The sequence below is a fragment of the Rutilus rutilus genome (genome assembly GCF_951802725.1).
Source record: "Rutilus rutilus genome assembly, chromosome: 11".
Classification (NCBI taxonomy): domain Eukaryota; kingdom Metazoa; phylum Chordata; class Actinopteri; order Cypriniformes; family Leuciscidae; genus Rutilus; species Rutilus rutilus.
The window spans coordinates 13,400,099-13,418,106 of record NC_140216.1 but is presented as its reverse complement, the minus strand read 5'-3'; the positions used below and the strand labels follow the sequence as shown (position 1 = coordinate 13,418,106).

General features: G+C 36.9%; 2 protein-coding genes across 3 annotated transcripts in view; one reads left to right on the top strand and one right to left on the bottom strand.

Moving 5' to 3' along the window:
• Positions 1–11,698, top strand: part of col28a1a (collagen, type XXVIII, alpha 1a) — a 28,427-nt gene extending 16,729 nt beyond the window's left edge. For both annotated transcript variants that reach the window (XM_084423182.1, XM_084423183.1), the window contains 18 exons: positions 1,520–1,588; positions 1,700–1,771; positions 2,070–2,138; positions 3,356–3,427; positions 4,395–4,463; positions 4,698–4,766; positions 4,849–4,917; positions 5,029–5,097; positions 5,196–5,264; positions 5,340–5,408; positions 5,530–5,598; positions 7,379–7,459; positions 8,142–8,177; positions 8,265–8,301; positions 8,393–8,947; positions 9,040–9,185; positions 9,876–10,152; positions 10,281–11,698. In XM_084423182.1, coding sequence (XP_084279308.1) covers positions 1,520–1,588; positions 1,700–1,771; positions 2,070–2,138; positions 3,356–3,427; positions 4,395–4,463; positions 4,698–4,766; positions 4,849–4,917; positions 5,029–5,097; positions 5,196–5,264; positions 5,340–5,408; positions 5,530–5,598; positions 7,379–7,459; positions 8,142–8,177; positions 8,265–8,301; positions 8,393–8,947; positions 9,040–9,185; positions 9,876–10,152; positions 10,281–10,453 — 2,070 coding nt within the window. In that variant the 3' untranslated portion in view covers positions 10,454–11,698. The remainder of the gene's footprint in view (positions 1–1,519; positions 1,589–1,699; positions 1,772–2,069; positions 2,139–3,355; positions 3,428–4,394; positions 4,464–4,697; positions 4,767–4,848; positions 4,918–5,028; positions 5,098–5,195; positions 5,265–5,339; positions 5,409–5,529; positions 5,599–7,378; positions 7,460–8,141; positions 8,178–8,264; positions 8,302–8,392; positions 8,948–9,039; positions 9,186–9,875; positions 10,153–10,280) is intronic.
• Positions 11,692–17,521, bottom strand: c1galt1a (core 1 synthase, glycoprotein-N-acetylgalactosamine 3-beta-galactosyltransferase 1a; the record flags this gene model as incomplete). The annotated part of the gene is made up of 3 exons (XM_084423184.1): positions 11,692–11,911; positions 14,108–14,772; positions 17,377–17,521. The coding sequence occupies 3 exons, from the start codon at positions 17,519–17,521 to the stop codon at positions 11,783–11,785; spliced, it is 939 nt and encodes a 312-aa protein (XP_084279310.1). The 3' UTR covers positions 11,692–11,782.
• Between the last annotated feature and the right edge of the window lie 487 nt (positions 17,522–18,008).

The window sequence follows — 18,008 nt, the reverse complement described above, 5'->3', positions numbered from 1 at the left end:
TGTGCAGTTACCCAAAATCTCCTGAATGAAATCTCCTGAATCATGTCACTGATATGTGTTTTTAAATCAAGTGATCAAAGTGCTCGTTGCCGCTGCGATCAGTGGCGCGGATAAAGTGTTTTCTCGTATATTGGGCGCACACGCCGCACTGTCTTCACTCGGACGCGCGCTTCAATCCGTTCCGTTGCGGATAATAATGTTGCATTATCGAACGTTGTGTCGTCGTGGATATTGTAGTAGCCTATTGTATTGCTAAATCCCCGACCACTATGTCGGTCTGAGACAGCGAGACCTAGACAAGACCGAGAGGTCCGAGACCAAGACAAGACCAAGACCAAAGACCGTCAAGGCCGTGACAAGACCGAGACCACGTAAAAGTGGTCTCGAGACCGGTCTCGAGACATACATCACTAGTAGTAGCTAGTTCCGCATGTTTTCAACTCGCCCATAGAGGGTGGGATCTCACTCACAGAATTTACAAACAGTGTCAGCCATCTTTTATTTGGAAGCTAAGCTAACGGGTTCTTATTCTGTGGAGAAAGCGGAGTAGTAGGGGTTAAATGTCCGGGATTCAGCTTTTGCTTTCTGCGGTCGCCATTCATTGTTTACATGCACACCTTTTGTTTCAATCTAACTGAATTCATTCCGATTGGTGAATCTTAATATAGTGTTTACATAAACGCTAAACAAGTGATCGGTTGATGTGCGTTTTACCATTGCAAAGAAAATACCCGCTCCTCCGTGAGAGATACGAGACCGGTGCGTCTCACAGGTGTCGCTCATCAGTAATTACGCCACCGGCCTCGCGTCGTTCTCCCGCGGCCCTAGCCTCGTCCTGCTCGCCACAGTAAACATGATGAATGGCGAAAGGCAAATCCCGGACATTTTGTGCGATCTCAAAATCTTGTCACGGAGACTCACTAGTAGCTTAGCTTCGTTGTTTAACTGCTCTCTAACCGGTAGGCGTGGCTTGGGAGTGGCCTCCTAGGGCAGCGAAGCAAGTGCATTCTGGGAGTTGTTGTCTTTCATCCACATGAGCCAAATATACATTTTCTGGCTTTTCTCATTCTAGAAGGCTCCAAATTCAAAAATAATTTCACATTTCTACTACATAAATGACCCAATTTAAATACACATTCATCTTTCCAGAGGTGAAGTATCCCTTTAAATACCCACGAGGTGGGGCAGAGTTACGCTATGCAAATTCCACATTGGCTTGTTTTGTATTCTCGAAGGTGAGAGGCTTTCTAAGTGAAACCCCATTCGTCGTCACGACATAACTCGTAGTGACCATGAAAGGGAATGGAAGTTATAAATGATCGCTTTGGCAACTAACTGAAATACTGTAAATTTGTTGTAAATGTGTTACTGTAAATATGTCACTGTAAATACTAAAATGACTAAAACTGAAATAAGTATTCATTAAAGCTATATAGAAATATAAAAAATGTATGATGAATTATTCCATTAATGGTTTGTGTGATTATCAGTGTTTGTGATTGTATAAATTTGTTCCCAGGGAGATCAAGGCTTTCCAGGAGAATCTGGCCCACAAGGTGAGAGAGGAATAGGAGAACCAGGACCAAAAGTATGTACAATTTTAATGTCCTCACAAACCAAATTAAATATTATCTATATGACCATATTTTTAATATAATCTGTTTTGTGTAATAGTGATATAGTTGTTTCATGATTTTAGGGTGAACCAGGACCAGATGGAGCACCTGGTATTCCTGGCATCCCAGGTGAAGATGGCTCTGTGGGTCCAAAGGTACAGTGAAACACAACATCCTGGGTCACAGGTTTCTTGTAATATGGTTACTATTTCATTTAAAAATTAACCAATGGATCGTCACTTAGGCTACCCTTAATAATTTATGAATGTCATATAAAGTCATAAGTTTTAAGGTGTGACTTAAATGTCTACATATTTCTGGGGCCACTGTGACTATAACACATTCTTATTTTTTTTATAGCAAATACAGGAAAGCTTCAATCAAGCACACATGCATTGCTTTCCTATATTGTTTCCTCACCTGGGCATTTCTGTCTTTTCTTTATTATGTTAGGGTGAGATGGGTTTACCTGGTGTACGAGGTCCAGAGGGCTCACCTGGGAAAGGAATTCCCGGTGAGAAGGTACAATGACGTTTCTTTCTAAAAATATTTCTTACTTACCACAATTATATTAGTTATAGTTGAAAAGCATCTCTCATGGTTAAACAGTGAGTTCTACATTCAGTGAGTACAGGAGTCAGTATTTGCCCTTTTTTGGGAGACAATGTAATATATTTTCTGCCATTTGCAAACATGTCTCATTCTAGTAGTTAAACACAGGTTGTAACCATTTCAAATGGTGGAAAGATATCTGTTTTAGATCATTTAGTTTAGGGCTGAATCTCACAAAACCAGCCAAGTCAAGGTTGTATATCACATTGTTATCAAAAGAAAGTACTCTACAATTCAAAAGTTTGGGGTCAGTAAGATTTAGCTTTTTTGTTACACTATTTTAAGGTGTCCTTAATGTACACATTTAAGTACTAAATCATATTCATTAACAACATGTACTTACTATAAGGGCTAGAATTAAGGTTTGGTTTAAGGTTAGTTGAATGTAATTATGCATAATTGACTGTTTTTACTACAGTAAGTACATGACTGTAAAATAAAGTGTCACGGAATTTATACTTTTATTCAGAAGGGATGTATTCAATAGATCGAAAGTGACAGTAAAAACATTTATAATGCTACAAAATATTTTTGTTTAAAATTAATGCTGTTCTTTTGACCCTTCTATTCATCAAAGAATCATGAAAAAAAAATGTATCACAGTTTCCACAAAAATATTAAACAGCACAACTGTTTTCAATATTGATTAGGCCTATTATAATAAATGTTTCTGGAGCAGCAAATCAGCATATTCGAATGATTTCTGAAGGATCATGTGACACTGAAGATTGAAGTAATGATGCTGAAAATTCAGGTTTGCATCACAGGAATAAATTACATTTTAAAATGATATTCAAATAGAAAACAGTGTCGAATCAACATTGTCTTAACATCATCCTTGAATAATGAGAATTACAAAAAACCTCAAAAGTAAATGCTGTTGTATGCGTAGTCCTAAAAATAGCCTTCATTTTCTTGCAAAATATAACATCTTAATATCTTACATGTGTATTCATGAGGCTTGAGTTTGAAATAAAATACTGCATAACATCGTGCCACTCAACTCCATTTCAAAGTTAGTCTATGATCAAAAAGCTGAATAGTCTCAAATACTGTCTTTGAATGTATTGAAGTGGAAATTACTGTCACATAATCACACTAAATAGTGTTTATGAATCTCTCCACAGGGGGACAGAGGTGACAGAGGATCTCGGGGTCTCCCAGGAAGCCCTGGAGCAGCGGGACCCCCGGGGGCCAAGGTGGGTGGGACACATTTAACCTTTACATTTAATTTTGCAATGTGGAGGTTAATGTCCAGGTTGTTATGTTTCAAGGTTTAGAATGTCATATTTCATGATCAGATGACTTTTAAGGAGTTCATAAAAGGGTTTATTTGTACACTTTTATGGTTGCTCATAGTCTTTTAACAGTCGGCCTTGGGTAGTGAGAATATTCATCCATAAACCCATAAACTATTAAAATACATTACAAATCTAAAGTGTATTTCCTGGACTTTGTCACTAAAAAGTTGTTGGAAATGGGCACAAAGCAACAACTCTCATATAGGACATGCTGGATTCAATATATTATCTCATCAGTCTAAATTAATTTATTATTTCAAAACCTACAAAATGTAATATATTTTTACAATCACTAGGACACATTTCTCAATACTTAGGTCACCTTTTCAAAACTCTTCATACAGTGAGCACAATAGCAGTCTATGCGTCATTTCATTACCATCTATACAAAATGAAAACATTGTATAATGCTACCTGTTGTTAGTGTTTTTTAGGTAATTGTGTGACAAAGTCTATTGGGTGACAACCCTTGCTTATGTTATGGAAGAATGAGTTGAATGAAGTGTTTTTGTAGTTTTAGTGCATTTTGAATGTCAAATTAACTGCTGTGAAATGTTGAAAGTTGGTTATGACAACTGTGTAAAGAGTTTTGAAAAAGTATTGAGAAATGTGTCCTAGCTATTGTTAGTACAATACTTTTTTTCTTCAAAAGTATCTATTGTTTTAAACTATAATTATATTCCATCAATGCTTTCTTGATATTCTTGAATATTCTTGATATTCAATATAGCAGTAACACTCCAGCTCTTTATAAATTGTACACAACTAATATGATCGCTCACTGATCACATTGCCTTATATACAGTACACTATTACCATTTTTAAAAATGGTCGCTATTGATAAAATATTTCCTTTCATTTATAGGGAGAACCAGGGAGTTTAGGTATGATGGGGTTACCTGGACCTCCGGGTCGAGGATTGCCTGGTTCAAAGGTACGTATATGCCTCACAAAGTGCAAATAGAGATAGATGCTATTCACACAAAGTGTTAAAAGAAGTAATATCCTGTTTGTACTAAAGGTAAATAGCTGAGAAATGGTGGGCGGAGCTAGTGAAAATAGCTTTTGCCAACAAGGTTGGCTATTTGCATTCTTACGTAATGTTATACATTATTGTATGTACTGTACATGCTCTTCATCATTATGTTGGTTGCATGTGTATTGTTAGGGTGAGCCAGGACCTGCAGGCCCCTCCGGTCCAGTTGGAGAGCCAGGTGTTGGGACTACAGGCCCTAAGGTTATAGACACAAATACATATTACATAGTTTAATAGGAGTTATTTTTTTTACTCTAATAAAATCTACATTGGCATGTTTCAGGGTGACAGAGGGAGTCCAGGACCAGTGGGGCCACTAGGAATGAAGGGGGAGGGTTACCCCGGACCACGGGTGCGTGAAGGAGACAAAGACTTGATACGAACAACACAGAAACAAAAGACTTTGATACGAACAACACAGAAAACAAAAGCAATAATATCTATACATGTGATATATTCTCAGGGGCTTCAAGGGTTGCCTGGGCTGCCAGGTGAAGTTGGACCTGAAGGACAAGGAATTCCTGGCCCAAAGGTATTGGTCATTATGCAATTTTAAAATAAACAATTGCTGACTTGATCTTTCAGAAAGTGTGAAAGTAAGCATTTTTGCTAAAGTGATGTTGTTTTCAGGGAGACAGGGGCTCACCCGGAGGTACTGGCCCTTCAGGGCCCCCAGGAATTGGACTGCTGGGATCAAAGGTTCAAGATCACTACTTAAAACATACTGTATGTAAGAGCATTTTATGTTGATTAATTCTTATGAGATTTTTATAGGGTGCAGTTGGCCAGCCTGGTGCTCCAGGTCTTCCAGGCCCTCCAGGAGAGGGAATTCAGGGTCCCAAGGTAAGGCTCCAAGGCCTGCCGGCCTCATTAATACAGTAGCTCTATCAACTAGGACATAAAGCTAAACATAACTTTATCATACAAAAGCTTAGAACTCTAAATAAACATTTTGTCATCACAGGGAAACTCTGGGTTTCAAGGGCCCCCTGGTCCCAGAGGGCCTCCAGGTGATGGCCTGCCAGGAGAGAAGGTACTAGAAAGGCAAACACTGGCTGATTGTGTTATATGTCAGTATGGTTAATAATATAGTACTGTTCAAAAGACAATGGCCCTCATTTATCATTCTTGCGTAGAAATGGGCGTATATATTGGCGTAAGATTATGCTTACACTCCTCTCATCGCCTGATTTATGAAGCTGTGCGTACCTTTGAAATCCAGGTGTACGCAATAGCTGCCCTTGATAAATGCCACGGTGGAAAACGAGCGTCATTAGAATAACACGCCCTTATATATTCAAGTCTCCGCTTCCCCCACGCCCTCATTTTACGCCATGGACACACGGAAGACGGCAAAGAAGAGAAACTTCTCCGACGTTGGATGAGCAAATGACCTATCACAATGCATTATTTTACAGCACGTGTTTTGAAACAATTAGTATTTAATTTCGTATCACGTCACATGTATTGGGGTGAACAATAATGATGATGATGTGATGTGGAGTACCATTCATTCACATTAATAATTGCATGACAATTTGTAATATTCTTCTTATTATTTATGATTTTTATTATTAATGACGCTTATTGTTATTTAGAAGAAGAATGTCGTTATTATTATTATTTGTATTATTATTATTTAAAAGAAGAAGAATGTCATTTTTATTATTTTGTCAGTCTGAATTATTTTATTTCTTTTTGTCATTGAAAGCCTTTTTATTACTGAAAAAAAAAAAGAGGTATACTTTGCCTGGAGTGTTATAAAGTTGTGGATGGTTGTCTTTTAAAAAAAGTCTTTTGTCTTTTATTTTTCGTGTTCGCATTTATGAGGAAAAAGCATTGTTACGTGACAGTTACGGACGTGAGCGCTGTGAAAGCGGCATGCTTTAAAACTTTCACAGAGACCTCAAACAGAAAGCACAAAGCCTTTCTTTAAAGCGAATTTCGTTTTGTATTAATTGTATCTTAATTTTAATCAGTGTTTCATTATCCAATTTTCTGGATTTAATGCCTAAATAGCAGAGATAATCACGGAGGCGCCAGCGCCTGAACTGGATAACGTTAAGCTATCATCCATGAACCGAAACTCAACGTATAAGGTAGACTGATCGCCTCACACACCTAAAAAAAATAGAAATATATCTATTATCTACAGAAATCTCTACTTTTAAACAGAACCATTCAAAACAAAATAAAATGATGTAGGCCTAATCTGTATGAAATGTGTATTTCTCTCCGGCGCGTTCACTACTGCGAAGATCGCGAGTCAGACTTCATCTTTGCAGCCGACACAGAAAACCAAATGTTTTTATTGGTTTATTAAGTAGGCCTACAAACAGGCGAGTTATGAAAAATTGAGTGTGAGGGATTTGTTCACTTCACACAAAAAGATCTTGGAATGAGATGGCTAACTGTAGCCTATCGTTTAGTCCACTGTCTAATTTAGAGATTTTTTTTTTAACCGACTACCGACAACTTTAATCGTTTCATACGGTCAACCATCGGTCAAACGGTCATCGGTTAACATCCCTATGTTGTTGTTTTTTTACAGTGGGTCATAACCTATCATATCTTTTAGTTTGTCAGTGCGTTTTGTGGTGTTAGGAATTGTTTTTCTGCGCATTCCCGCACTCAAAACGTGCGTACACCACCTCCTGAGCTGGCGTAGGATTTGAGCGTGCCGTACGCCAACGTCCATATTGATAAATCTCAAAGTCACCGTGGTTTTGGGTGTACGCCAGGTGTACGCTGGAAATTTGGTGTACGCACTTTTGATAAATGAGGGCCAATGTAACAAAGTCTGATGGTTTTAGGGTGACAGAGGCCTAGTGGGTGAGCGTGGGAGAAAAGGAGAGAGAGGAGAACATGGAGTACCCGGACAATCAGGAGCCAAGGTAATATCCAGTTATCAGTTAACAAAGGCTCATATCATGGTTTTCTGGGCAGCCTTGTAGTTGAGACCAGCTAATTTGAGTCTAAGTCCAGGCTGAGACCTGTGAAGGTTGAGACCACAGACCACAAAACATATCTATAGTGTTGTATATTCAAGACTGGACTTGGGCTCGCGTCATGACCAAGTCCAAATGCTCCCAAGTCCATAACAAGACCATAAAGACTCAAGACAAGTCTAGTGGAGTTCTACAACACGGTTTCTAAATTTCAATTCTAGTCCTAGTGTCTTCGGCTTGCAACTATATTTCATTTGTTAGTTATTCACTATCATGACTTAAAGTGCAGTCACATTAGCAAAAATGTCCATATTGTTGTGATGTATGAAACACTTCTCACACAGATGTCACTTTCAAACCAAGAAGCATTTTGTTGCGAATCTGCGTGAAGAACTTGAATCCGTTGCCAAATTTGCTTGGGGAATTATTTTACCTTCACATAAAATTCTATTAAAACGACTGGATTTCATCCGTTAAAATTCAACTTTAAACGTGACCGGACATTTACTCTATAGTCACTGCAACAGATTTAATTCAGTTCCTATTTACCTAAAGCAGATATTTCAAGATAATGTAGAATATACATAAATTGCCCTGTTACTAATAAAATTCAACTTAAATTGTATAGGGACAACCAGGAGAGAAGGGAGATCGTGGCCTATCTGTGAGTCAAAACATTTTTCATAAAAACGTTGTCATCAGATACTCACAAATATTGTATAAATAACATACATTGAACTTCACCCCGCAGAGAGAAGAGGTGATCAGAATAATCCGGGAAATATGTGGTATATAACCATCCCTACCACTCAAAACTATATATAGGTTGTTTAATCTGTGTTAGGTGGAGGCTCTTACTATTTTTGCGTTTTCTCTCAGGATGTGGTGTGAAATGCCGGACGAGTCCTCTGGAGCTGATCTTTATCATCGACAGCTCAGAGAGTGTGGGTCCGGAGAACTTTGAGGTCGTGAAGGACTTCGTGAACGCTCTGATCGATCGCGTGTCCGTGAGCCGAGAAGCTACGCGTGTTGGGGTGGTGCAGTACAGTCATGTTGACGTGGTGGTGGCGAGCCTACATCAGCTGTCTGACCAGGCTGCCATCAAAACTGCTGTGCGCAGGATGCTGTACCTCGGCGAGGGCACCTTCACGGGCAGCGCCGTCCACCGGGCCACTCAGCTCTTTCAAGCAGCTCGGCCCGGCGTAAGAAAGGTTGCAGTCGTGTTGACGGATGGTCATGCCGACAAGCGTGATGCAGTGAGGCTGAAAGACGCTGCAGAAGAGGCTCACAATGCTGGGATTGAAATCTTCGTGATTGGTATAATGAACAGAAGTGACTCCCAGTATGCAGAGTTTAAGAAGGAGATGAACATTTTGGCATCTGATCCTGATGAAGAGTATGTCTACTTAACTGATGACTTCATGAGACTGCACAGTACGTACTCCTATATTTCTTTTAAATATGGTGTACTTGGCTAAATATTTTTATGCTAATGTTTTGCGATTTATTATTATAATTTTTTTCAGCACTGGAGATTAAACTGCTAAGTCAGATCTGCGAGCGTGATGATGGAACGCCAAACGGCAAAACATTCTTTCCATTTGGGCCTGATCCACTTCCAGACGGAACTGAAGCTTCCACCAGTGATTATTTCATCCCAGTAGGCAAAGAGGTAATTTTTCATACTACAGAAAGACACAGTAATACATTAAAAAGAAGACACTAAAATGAAAATTAAAGAGAAAATATTAAACTTTAAAATGAAAAATTAAAATGATAGAGCCCCGCACATGCTGTGAGCGCAAATTAAAGACTTGCTCCCATATTTTAGGTAAATCATGGCTACGATTTCCCTAAGATGAGGGAATGAATTAATCAAATGTGGCCATGAATTAAGTCATGGTAACAACTTCTATGTTCATGGCCATGGCATCTGTTATTTTTTTTCCCCCATGATGTGTGGGCTTCGTAAAAAAATACCTAAAAGGAAAATGTCACGTCTATTTCGTGATGTAACCATCAAGTTAAAAAGTAATAACATATCTTACACCTAATCATTATTTTCAAAAACATTTTTAAATGTATTTCTCAAAATAAAAAAGGAACAACTTTTTTTTTAAAATATCTAATCAATCAGAAATTAAAACCCTGCTCATCACTAAAGTAATTTGTAAAATGTAATTATATTTATATGCATTTATGAATAAATTAATAGATCTGGACACAAAATTCTGTTTATATCATAAAATATGAACAGAAATTCCAGAAACATTGATATGGAGAAAAAGTAGCACATAAAATGATCGCTAATCATAATGTAAACACCAACTGAAGGTTGATTGAAAAATTCTCTTTATCACAGGCTGAACTTCCAACAGAGTTTGAGACCACCCTTTCTCCTCAACAACCAGATGAATATTATGACACGAATATTGACACAAACTGGAACACCTTTGACGAATCTATCAGTGAGTTCCCTAAGGTGACAGAGGCCCCAGCTGGAGATAAGAGGAGAGACCAGTCCTCCATCTCAGTAGTAGGACCCCAGACGCCCATAAACTGGCGGCATGTTCCAGAAATCAGCCCTCCTCCACGAAATCTACCTGCACCGCCCCCTCAGCCTGATGCCATCGTGAAAGGTAAATGTACTGGCCTACACCACAATTATTTATAATTTCGGGTCACTTCTCGAGCATTCACATTTAAATATAGTTTGAATCCAGATTTGGTTCAAATACTTCAGATCTATGTTGTTGTTGTTTTTCAGATGTAGACTGTAGGCAGGGATTGGACCCTGGGCCATGTAGAGAGTACAATGTGATGTGGTACTATGACCCGGAGGCCAACGCGTGCGCACAATTCTGGTATGGTGGTTGCCAAGGCAACAGCAACCGTTTTGAGACAGAAGACATTTGTATAAGCGCTTGTGTGCAGACATAACACACCTTCACAATAAAGCACAGGGCTTCATTCAGCTTTTTTTTTTTTATTTACTTTGCAGTCATGCACTATGCATTTTCATTGTAGTACATGTCTTTTATGAGAACAGTAAGGAAGCCTACACTGACTGTAGATCAGATTGTGAACCAACACTACTTTAATTATTGTTTACTAGACTTAGTGCTGCTCCATTTTCTTGAGAATAACATGTATATTCTTCCTAGTCGCACTGAAAGTATCATTAATTTCTTCATTTTAAATAATCCTTTTCTGTATGTTGCATCCTTAAAAATACAGCATTGTAAATATTTCTGTTAATTGTGATTTACAATCGTCAACTTACTAGTAAATTATAACTTACCTTTTTCCACAAAGTGGAAAAAAAGAGTTGCTGGTAATCCCCTTTGTTTTAAAAAAATGACTAAAAATGCTTATATACATAATTTAGGGTCATCATATGTGGTCATCACAGGGCAATGCTGCAGGGAGTCCACCAATTATTGTTTAACTGCAAAGTATTTTTGTGAAAAATGTTTAATATGCGTTAAATAATACATTACCTTAACTTCAAAGCTAATGTTAAGAAGCTAAAGTTCTGCTAAAGTGACCCTCCCTCATTAAACTGTATAAAGTAAAACTGAAATGTATTGTACAAGTGTATGCCACTCTAAATCCATGATTATTTTAATGGTTTTGCAATGTAAGCATCATAAAGTATGTACATACTCTAAGATGATATTTTAGACAAATATATTATGCAACAGAAAAGCATTGCACAAAATTACTAATACTGTGTACCAGGAAGTACTTGTATTATATTATAAGTAGTAGTTGTATTATATTGTGTGATTAACAGCATTTGCATTTCAAGGATGTTTTCCCATATATCATTTTTAATGTTTCCTTATAGCAGTGAGCATGACTCATAAATTTGGGTATGAACTCCTCCCTGCATGTCTTAAATAAATTACAATCAAACATTCAGAAGTCCTTTCCAATATAAATGAATGACAAAGTTTGGATTAACTTGTCTTACATTTGACAGATTTTAACAAATATTCTCAACTTGAATTTTTTACGTTCGGTCTGTGATGAAGCGAACCATTGTGTTTCCGAAGCTAATGTTAATAATGTTTTGGACAATAAAGTTCTTAGTCTGTAACTTTGTAAAACCTGTTTTAATATGTATTATAGAACAATAAATGTAACATTATTGACATGTGATGGTCTTACTGGGAAGTAATGTAAACATGTATTAAAAAAATGTATCTTTAAAATACATTTTGAATGCTGTCTTATTTTTAGATTTGCTGTTGGTTCTATTATTTGTTAATCTGGGTTAAATCTGTATTTATATCCATATGGGCGTAAGTGGTAGGTGTAGTACTCTAGTGTGTGCATTCCCACTGCATCTATGTAGTGGAAAGAGATGGCTAAATCTGAACAGCATCCAGGGCCCTAAAAACACAAGAACAGAACAATGTATATTAACATAAAGAACAATCAATCAAATCCTAGCTGAGAAGGAGAGTTAAGAGAGACCTAAGAAAGGTTTTTTTTTTTTTTTAACTGTACTCATATACATCTCACTTCTCTCCGCCTTTCGCCTTTAAACCTAAATCCTCCCTGAATATAAATTGGATTTTCTTTACTATGTCCTGGTTATATCTGCATCTGACTGATTGATCATAAGCCAGGAAATGTGAAAAAGGCCTAGAGGTATTTTCTTTTCATTCCAAGGGGGTTTAACAGTGAAATCATCATTATCATCATCAACATCATCATTATTATTATTGATTATCATAATAATAATAATTATTATTGTTGTGGATCATGCAAAAGCAAACATTTTTGGAGAAGATGCTATTGTAGAATTACCCTACGTCACTAATGACATGTTCCTGGATCAACATCCTGAACACAACTCTTAACTGGAAACGTATCAATCAAATATAAATAGTATATTACAGAGTTGTTCCTCGACCAACAAGGAAGCAGAAATTGTCTGACTTGATGGTTCCATTTTCAACTGCCATGATTGGATTAAAACAATACTTTTGGACAGTAATGTTGTTCCAGGATCAACAAAAGATGTTTATCCAGGATTATGTCTTGCTTGTAAAACTCACAGCCAACAGTATTTAGTTGGAACTCACTGCCGAAGGGTTTAATAAAGAGGCACTAAATATTCATGTAACAGTGATCCGGTGGCATAGTTCTTCAGTCAACAGTACACGGATAATGGCAGTTCTCGAATCTAGAGCTGGTTACTAGAACACTAAACTGAGACCATTTGGACTTGGACATGTCCATGTAGCTGAGAGCCAATGAGATGCTGACAGTATGAGCATGTGAAGCAAGGACTTGAATGAGGGGAGGGGGTGATTTTTTTCTTTAATAACAATTCATTGAAAAAAAATGTACATCAGCTACATGCACATACACATGGCTTCATTTTATTTTAATTTGAGTCTGTATTTTCACCCACAGGAATGATAGTATGAATTAATGACATCTTTATCATTTGTTATCATTTGAAGGTAGTTGATGACCCTCATTAGCCTAAAGGCTGGTATTCACTACACAACTTTTAAAATCTGAACAAATTTTTAATCATTAAGCATCATACACTTTGTATGACTGACTTTGTAAACGGCTAAAAGGAAAAACTGGGTATTGTATGCTAAACGACTGAGGGTCACACACCAAACGCAACAACCGCACAAGCGTCTTGATGCTAGCGGGGCGAAAGGTAGTGAGGATTTCAATTTCATCCGATGATCATGTGCAGGGGTGTGTTTTCCGTACAACGACATAACTCGCTGCTTAACTGCTGTAGTACGATGCATCGTTGAAGAAATCAACTAGCTAGTCCTGACTGTTTCCCGAAACCATATTGTCGCAAATTTGTCGTTGAACCACGTTGGTAATGATGTCACTCATGTGGTGGAGTAATAACTTTTTTTAATGAATCTGTTCGAGATCGAATTAATGCTAGATGGTTTGCTATAAATCATTTTTCTTAGTTATTTTGCTTTATTTCCAGATTCAATCATAGGCTTGTTCTTAGAGCACGTTCGCACATGCGCACTCTTCAAAAATTTGTATGTATTCTGAATAAAAGATATAGATTTTACTGAATGTCAGCTTGCTTATTTGGCTCAAGATAAGGATTTATTGAGTCCACATGTCATGCAAACAAGAAACTATACTTCTAACCACAGGTCTGTTTGCGAATGTTTGTTAGAACTATGTTTTTGGGAAACACAGACTCGTTGAACTATGCTGATAACGATGGAACTTGCGACCATAGTTGGCTAACGATGCTTTTGGGAAACGCACCCGTGGTTGTTGCTGTGGGCCCCAGCTATGGCTCTGGACACAGGACAACTGAAAACAATACGTTCTAAAATCGGCTCAAAATATCAAACATGTTTGATCTCCTTTGACTGGAAGGAATTACTGTCTTTAAGATAAAAAAAAAATCTGAATCTGTGCCCATCATACTCTTCATGATTTTCTGTGAAATCTGTCAACTCCGACTGCCCAAACTCTTTGACTTTCTGACTTTTGACACCTCTGGACTGTAAATTGGGGCAAAAATCAGGGCAAAGGTTGTTTAGTGTATTGATTCACCCTACATCTCCTTCTTACCTCAACAGGGTTATAATGCTCATAGAGGAGGTACCAGGGTCGTCGTCTGGGTAGCTGTCTGGGCAGGTAATAGTCTGGAGGGTAAGGGTGAAAGGTTTGTCTCCTCAACATGTCTCTGGAATCACCTGTCCTAACTTTCATTGTCTCCATGCATTGTCCCAATCCTTTATCCTCAAGTTCTGTGTTGTGTGTGCAAAGTCCATCAGCAAAACCTCTCACGAATCTCCTCAAAGCTTCCTTACTGAGGACATAACCAGCCCCTCCGCTCATGTAGCCCTGTTTAACGAACGGTGCGAACCTACGTCCAAAATACAGCGGTTCCTCTGTGTTGTGCTTGGACAGACCGTGGCGCAAATTCTCAAGGACAACAAACGTGTCATCGTCAGCTTTGAGGAACCAATCAGCATCATCCAGATGATGCTTGTGAATGTGCTGGAAGGCCCGTATGGTCTTCCAGTAGAGCTGACTGCGTCCTTCTGACACGTTGAGCCCTACCGTAGGGAAGTCTGACTCCTTCGAGCTCATGTACAGAATGATGTTGCAGCGTTTGCCCCATGTGTCACGCACATGTTGGGTTCTAGATTCCAGGTGTTGAGGCTGCGTCATTACCCAGCATAACACTCTGACCTTCTGGCTAAGGTCTAGTGCGGCTCCTCTGTTCTCGGCTATAAGAATATTAGAGTTTAGCTTAAGGCCCGTTTATTTTACATTTATTCATTTAGCAGATTACAATTACAATTGAGGAAAACAACAAGTGATTCATCTTAAAGAGGCCATAAACATGAGAAGCGCTAATAATACAAAGTTTCAGCTATTGTTCAGGATAGTATACAAGCCAAGTTCACACCAAGGACGATAACAACAACAATAAATATATACCTAGTTGTAAAAATAATTTTAAGAATAGCACCACAACTAAACCGATAATAACACAGAGGAATGATATCATTGGAATCAATTTCAGAACTTTTTGTGTGTTTGTTTTCAGCTGATGAACGATAAAAACACTGACAGCCAATCAGAATCCTCCCCACTTTGAAAATATATTCGATTTTTTTAAAGATTATTTAACGTGATAGTCGACAAAACTGTCGTGTAAACTTAAAACAAACAGAGCGTTATTGTGCGTGTGTGTGGATGCTAATAATAAAGTTGTACCTTTATAGTTAGCGTTTTGGTGTGAACAGGCCTATAGCCAGGTTTAGCTCTGAAATAGAATGTACTGTATTTTTGCAGTATGAATACTGTGCTTAGTATTTACATTTTATGCAGGCAAGGAAAACATGGGTGATCTAGTACATTTGTCAAAGTGCGCAGTATACAACAAACCACATACATTATACAAATTGGATTAAAAATGCTAATTAATAACGGTAATAACCCTTGTGAAAAAGAAGTACACCTAATTGTATTGAATGTGCACTTGTAATTGTGTAATAGTGTAATTCAAATCTTAAAAGTATATATTTTAAACAAAAACTGTACTTGCAGATAATATAATATTAATGCAATAAAAGTGTAACTTTTAAAAAGTAATAATGCTAAACTAAAAGTTTTACTTTAATACATTTGAAATTATTGTTTTAATCTTTTGTCATGCTTTAAATAAGTACATTTATATTGATGTGTTGACTAACATACTAAAGTACATGTAAAGTACTTGTTTATTTTAGCCGTAGTTTATTTTAAATGTGCTGCATTGCAAACGTCATAATTACAAATATGTTTAAAAAATAGGACAAGTTAAAATAGAAATTACATTAAAGTATATTTCAGTTTACTATAAATGTTGCCTGTACATTCAGCAGTACACTTTAACCATATTTCAAAGACAATAGAATTAATCATGAAATTACATATAAAGTACTTAAGTCCTACTTAAATCACTGCACTGGGTCAAAGTTAAGGTAATTCCATTTCATAATACATTTTCATTTAATTTCAAATAACATGTAATGTCTGAAAACCAGAGGTGGACAGTAACAAAGTACATTTACTTGAGTACTGTACTTGCACTTTTTGAGTATCTGTACTTTACTCGAGTATTATTTTTTTGTGGAAACTTTTTACTTTAACTTCACCACATTTGAAAGACAAATATCTTACTTTTTACTCCACTACAATTCTGTCAAGGTCCTTGAGTAGAAAGTAGTAACGTCAGTCAGGGGATGATTTTGGTTGGAGATGACTAATGTTGGTTTCTGACGTCAACCCGATTTTCATTTTCAACCACAATACAACGTCTATCCGACGTCAGTGTCCGTTAATGTCAATCTGGCATTGGATTCTGACATCAACCTGATTTTCATTTTCAGTGTTGGGTTTGGTCTTCTAAATGCGAATTTTGTCATTGTTTTGGAGCACACTAGCTTACAGATAACAGTAAGGCTAACATATTCATAATAAAAGTAAAAAAACTTTAAATAGGGCACTATTTGAGGGAACAGCCATTTGGGTGTCCGAAACCATTGTGGACGTTATTGAGTGCACTTACTCAATCTCACATTCAATCCCACTACTGGAACTGTGTTAGAAATAAATTTGATATTGATATGAGGGTAGGTAGGCATAGATTCAGAGGCATAAGGTACTGTAAGTATTACATACAACAATGCAACAATAATGCATTGACATTTACTTTTGATACTTAAGTACTTTTAAAAACAAGTACTTCTGTACTTTTACTTAAGTAAAAATCGGTCTTTGCAACCTTTACTTGTATAACGGAGTAATATTTGATCAGTAGTACCTGTACTTTCACTCAAGTAAGGAAGTTGTGTACTTTGTCCACCTCTGCTGAAAACATTACAAGTGCAGTATTTCCGCAATGACTAGGCTATATACTCTTATGTATGCCAAAATGTACTTTTACAAAGTAAATAAGTTATTTCAAAGATGATAATGGGTTTCATTTGTTGAGGTCGTATGACAACAATTGAACACATGCCCAGAATTACATAACACAATTTAATAACGGTAAATTCTTTAACAAATGTGTACAGTAAATAAATTCATATGCAGCAGACAAGTAACCTATCCATTCCAATTGTATGTATTTTGTTTGTTTGTTTTTGAGTAAATGTAGTAGGTCATCTGGGTATTCTATACAGAAAATGTTCATACTGTTTAGTATAGGAGCAATTGTAAGAGTAGTATAGTATATTATTTCCAACAGCTTCTGTCTTCTTTTCTGCTTCTTTTTTATTTACTGTGGTTGTAGCTGATTACAGAGGAGAAATGTAAGGGTAGAGAAAAAGCCTTTGTCTTACCTGTGTGCCATACAGTATATGTATTCCTTGCATGCATGGCAAATGTAGGTGTCAGAGTCCTTAGAACACTAGAATAAGTTATTGAGAGAAGCAGACTTACTGCTACGCCACTTAAAAATAAAATGTAGTGCTTAAATAATCTCATGTCTACGATATGTATGATAAAATCTTCTTCAACTCATTTAAACAAAGACAGCATCTCTTCAATGCTCCGAACGTTCTGCCCTTAAACACACAGATGACTTTACATATTGTGCAACAAAGTTCTACAGGTTGCATTACTGACATCAGTGGATGGAAAGCCATGTACTTTTTTTTTCTCATGTTGTTTTTCCTCATGATTATATTATATTATATTATATTATATTATATTATATTATATTATATTATATTATATTATATTATATTAACGTATCTGAATATTTCTGAACATGTTTTAAAGGAAAATATATTGCATGTTTTTTTAATATATAAAAAATATGTTGTCTTTTTCTGTTTCTTATTTTTCTTACTTTAACATCTATATATAATTCAGCACTGCAATGACAATATAGCCTAAATAAAGTGCCTGTTCAATGTTGTAAAATGCATGGTCATATAAAACATGCAATGAGACATAATTATTACCCATT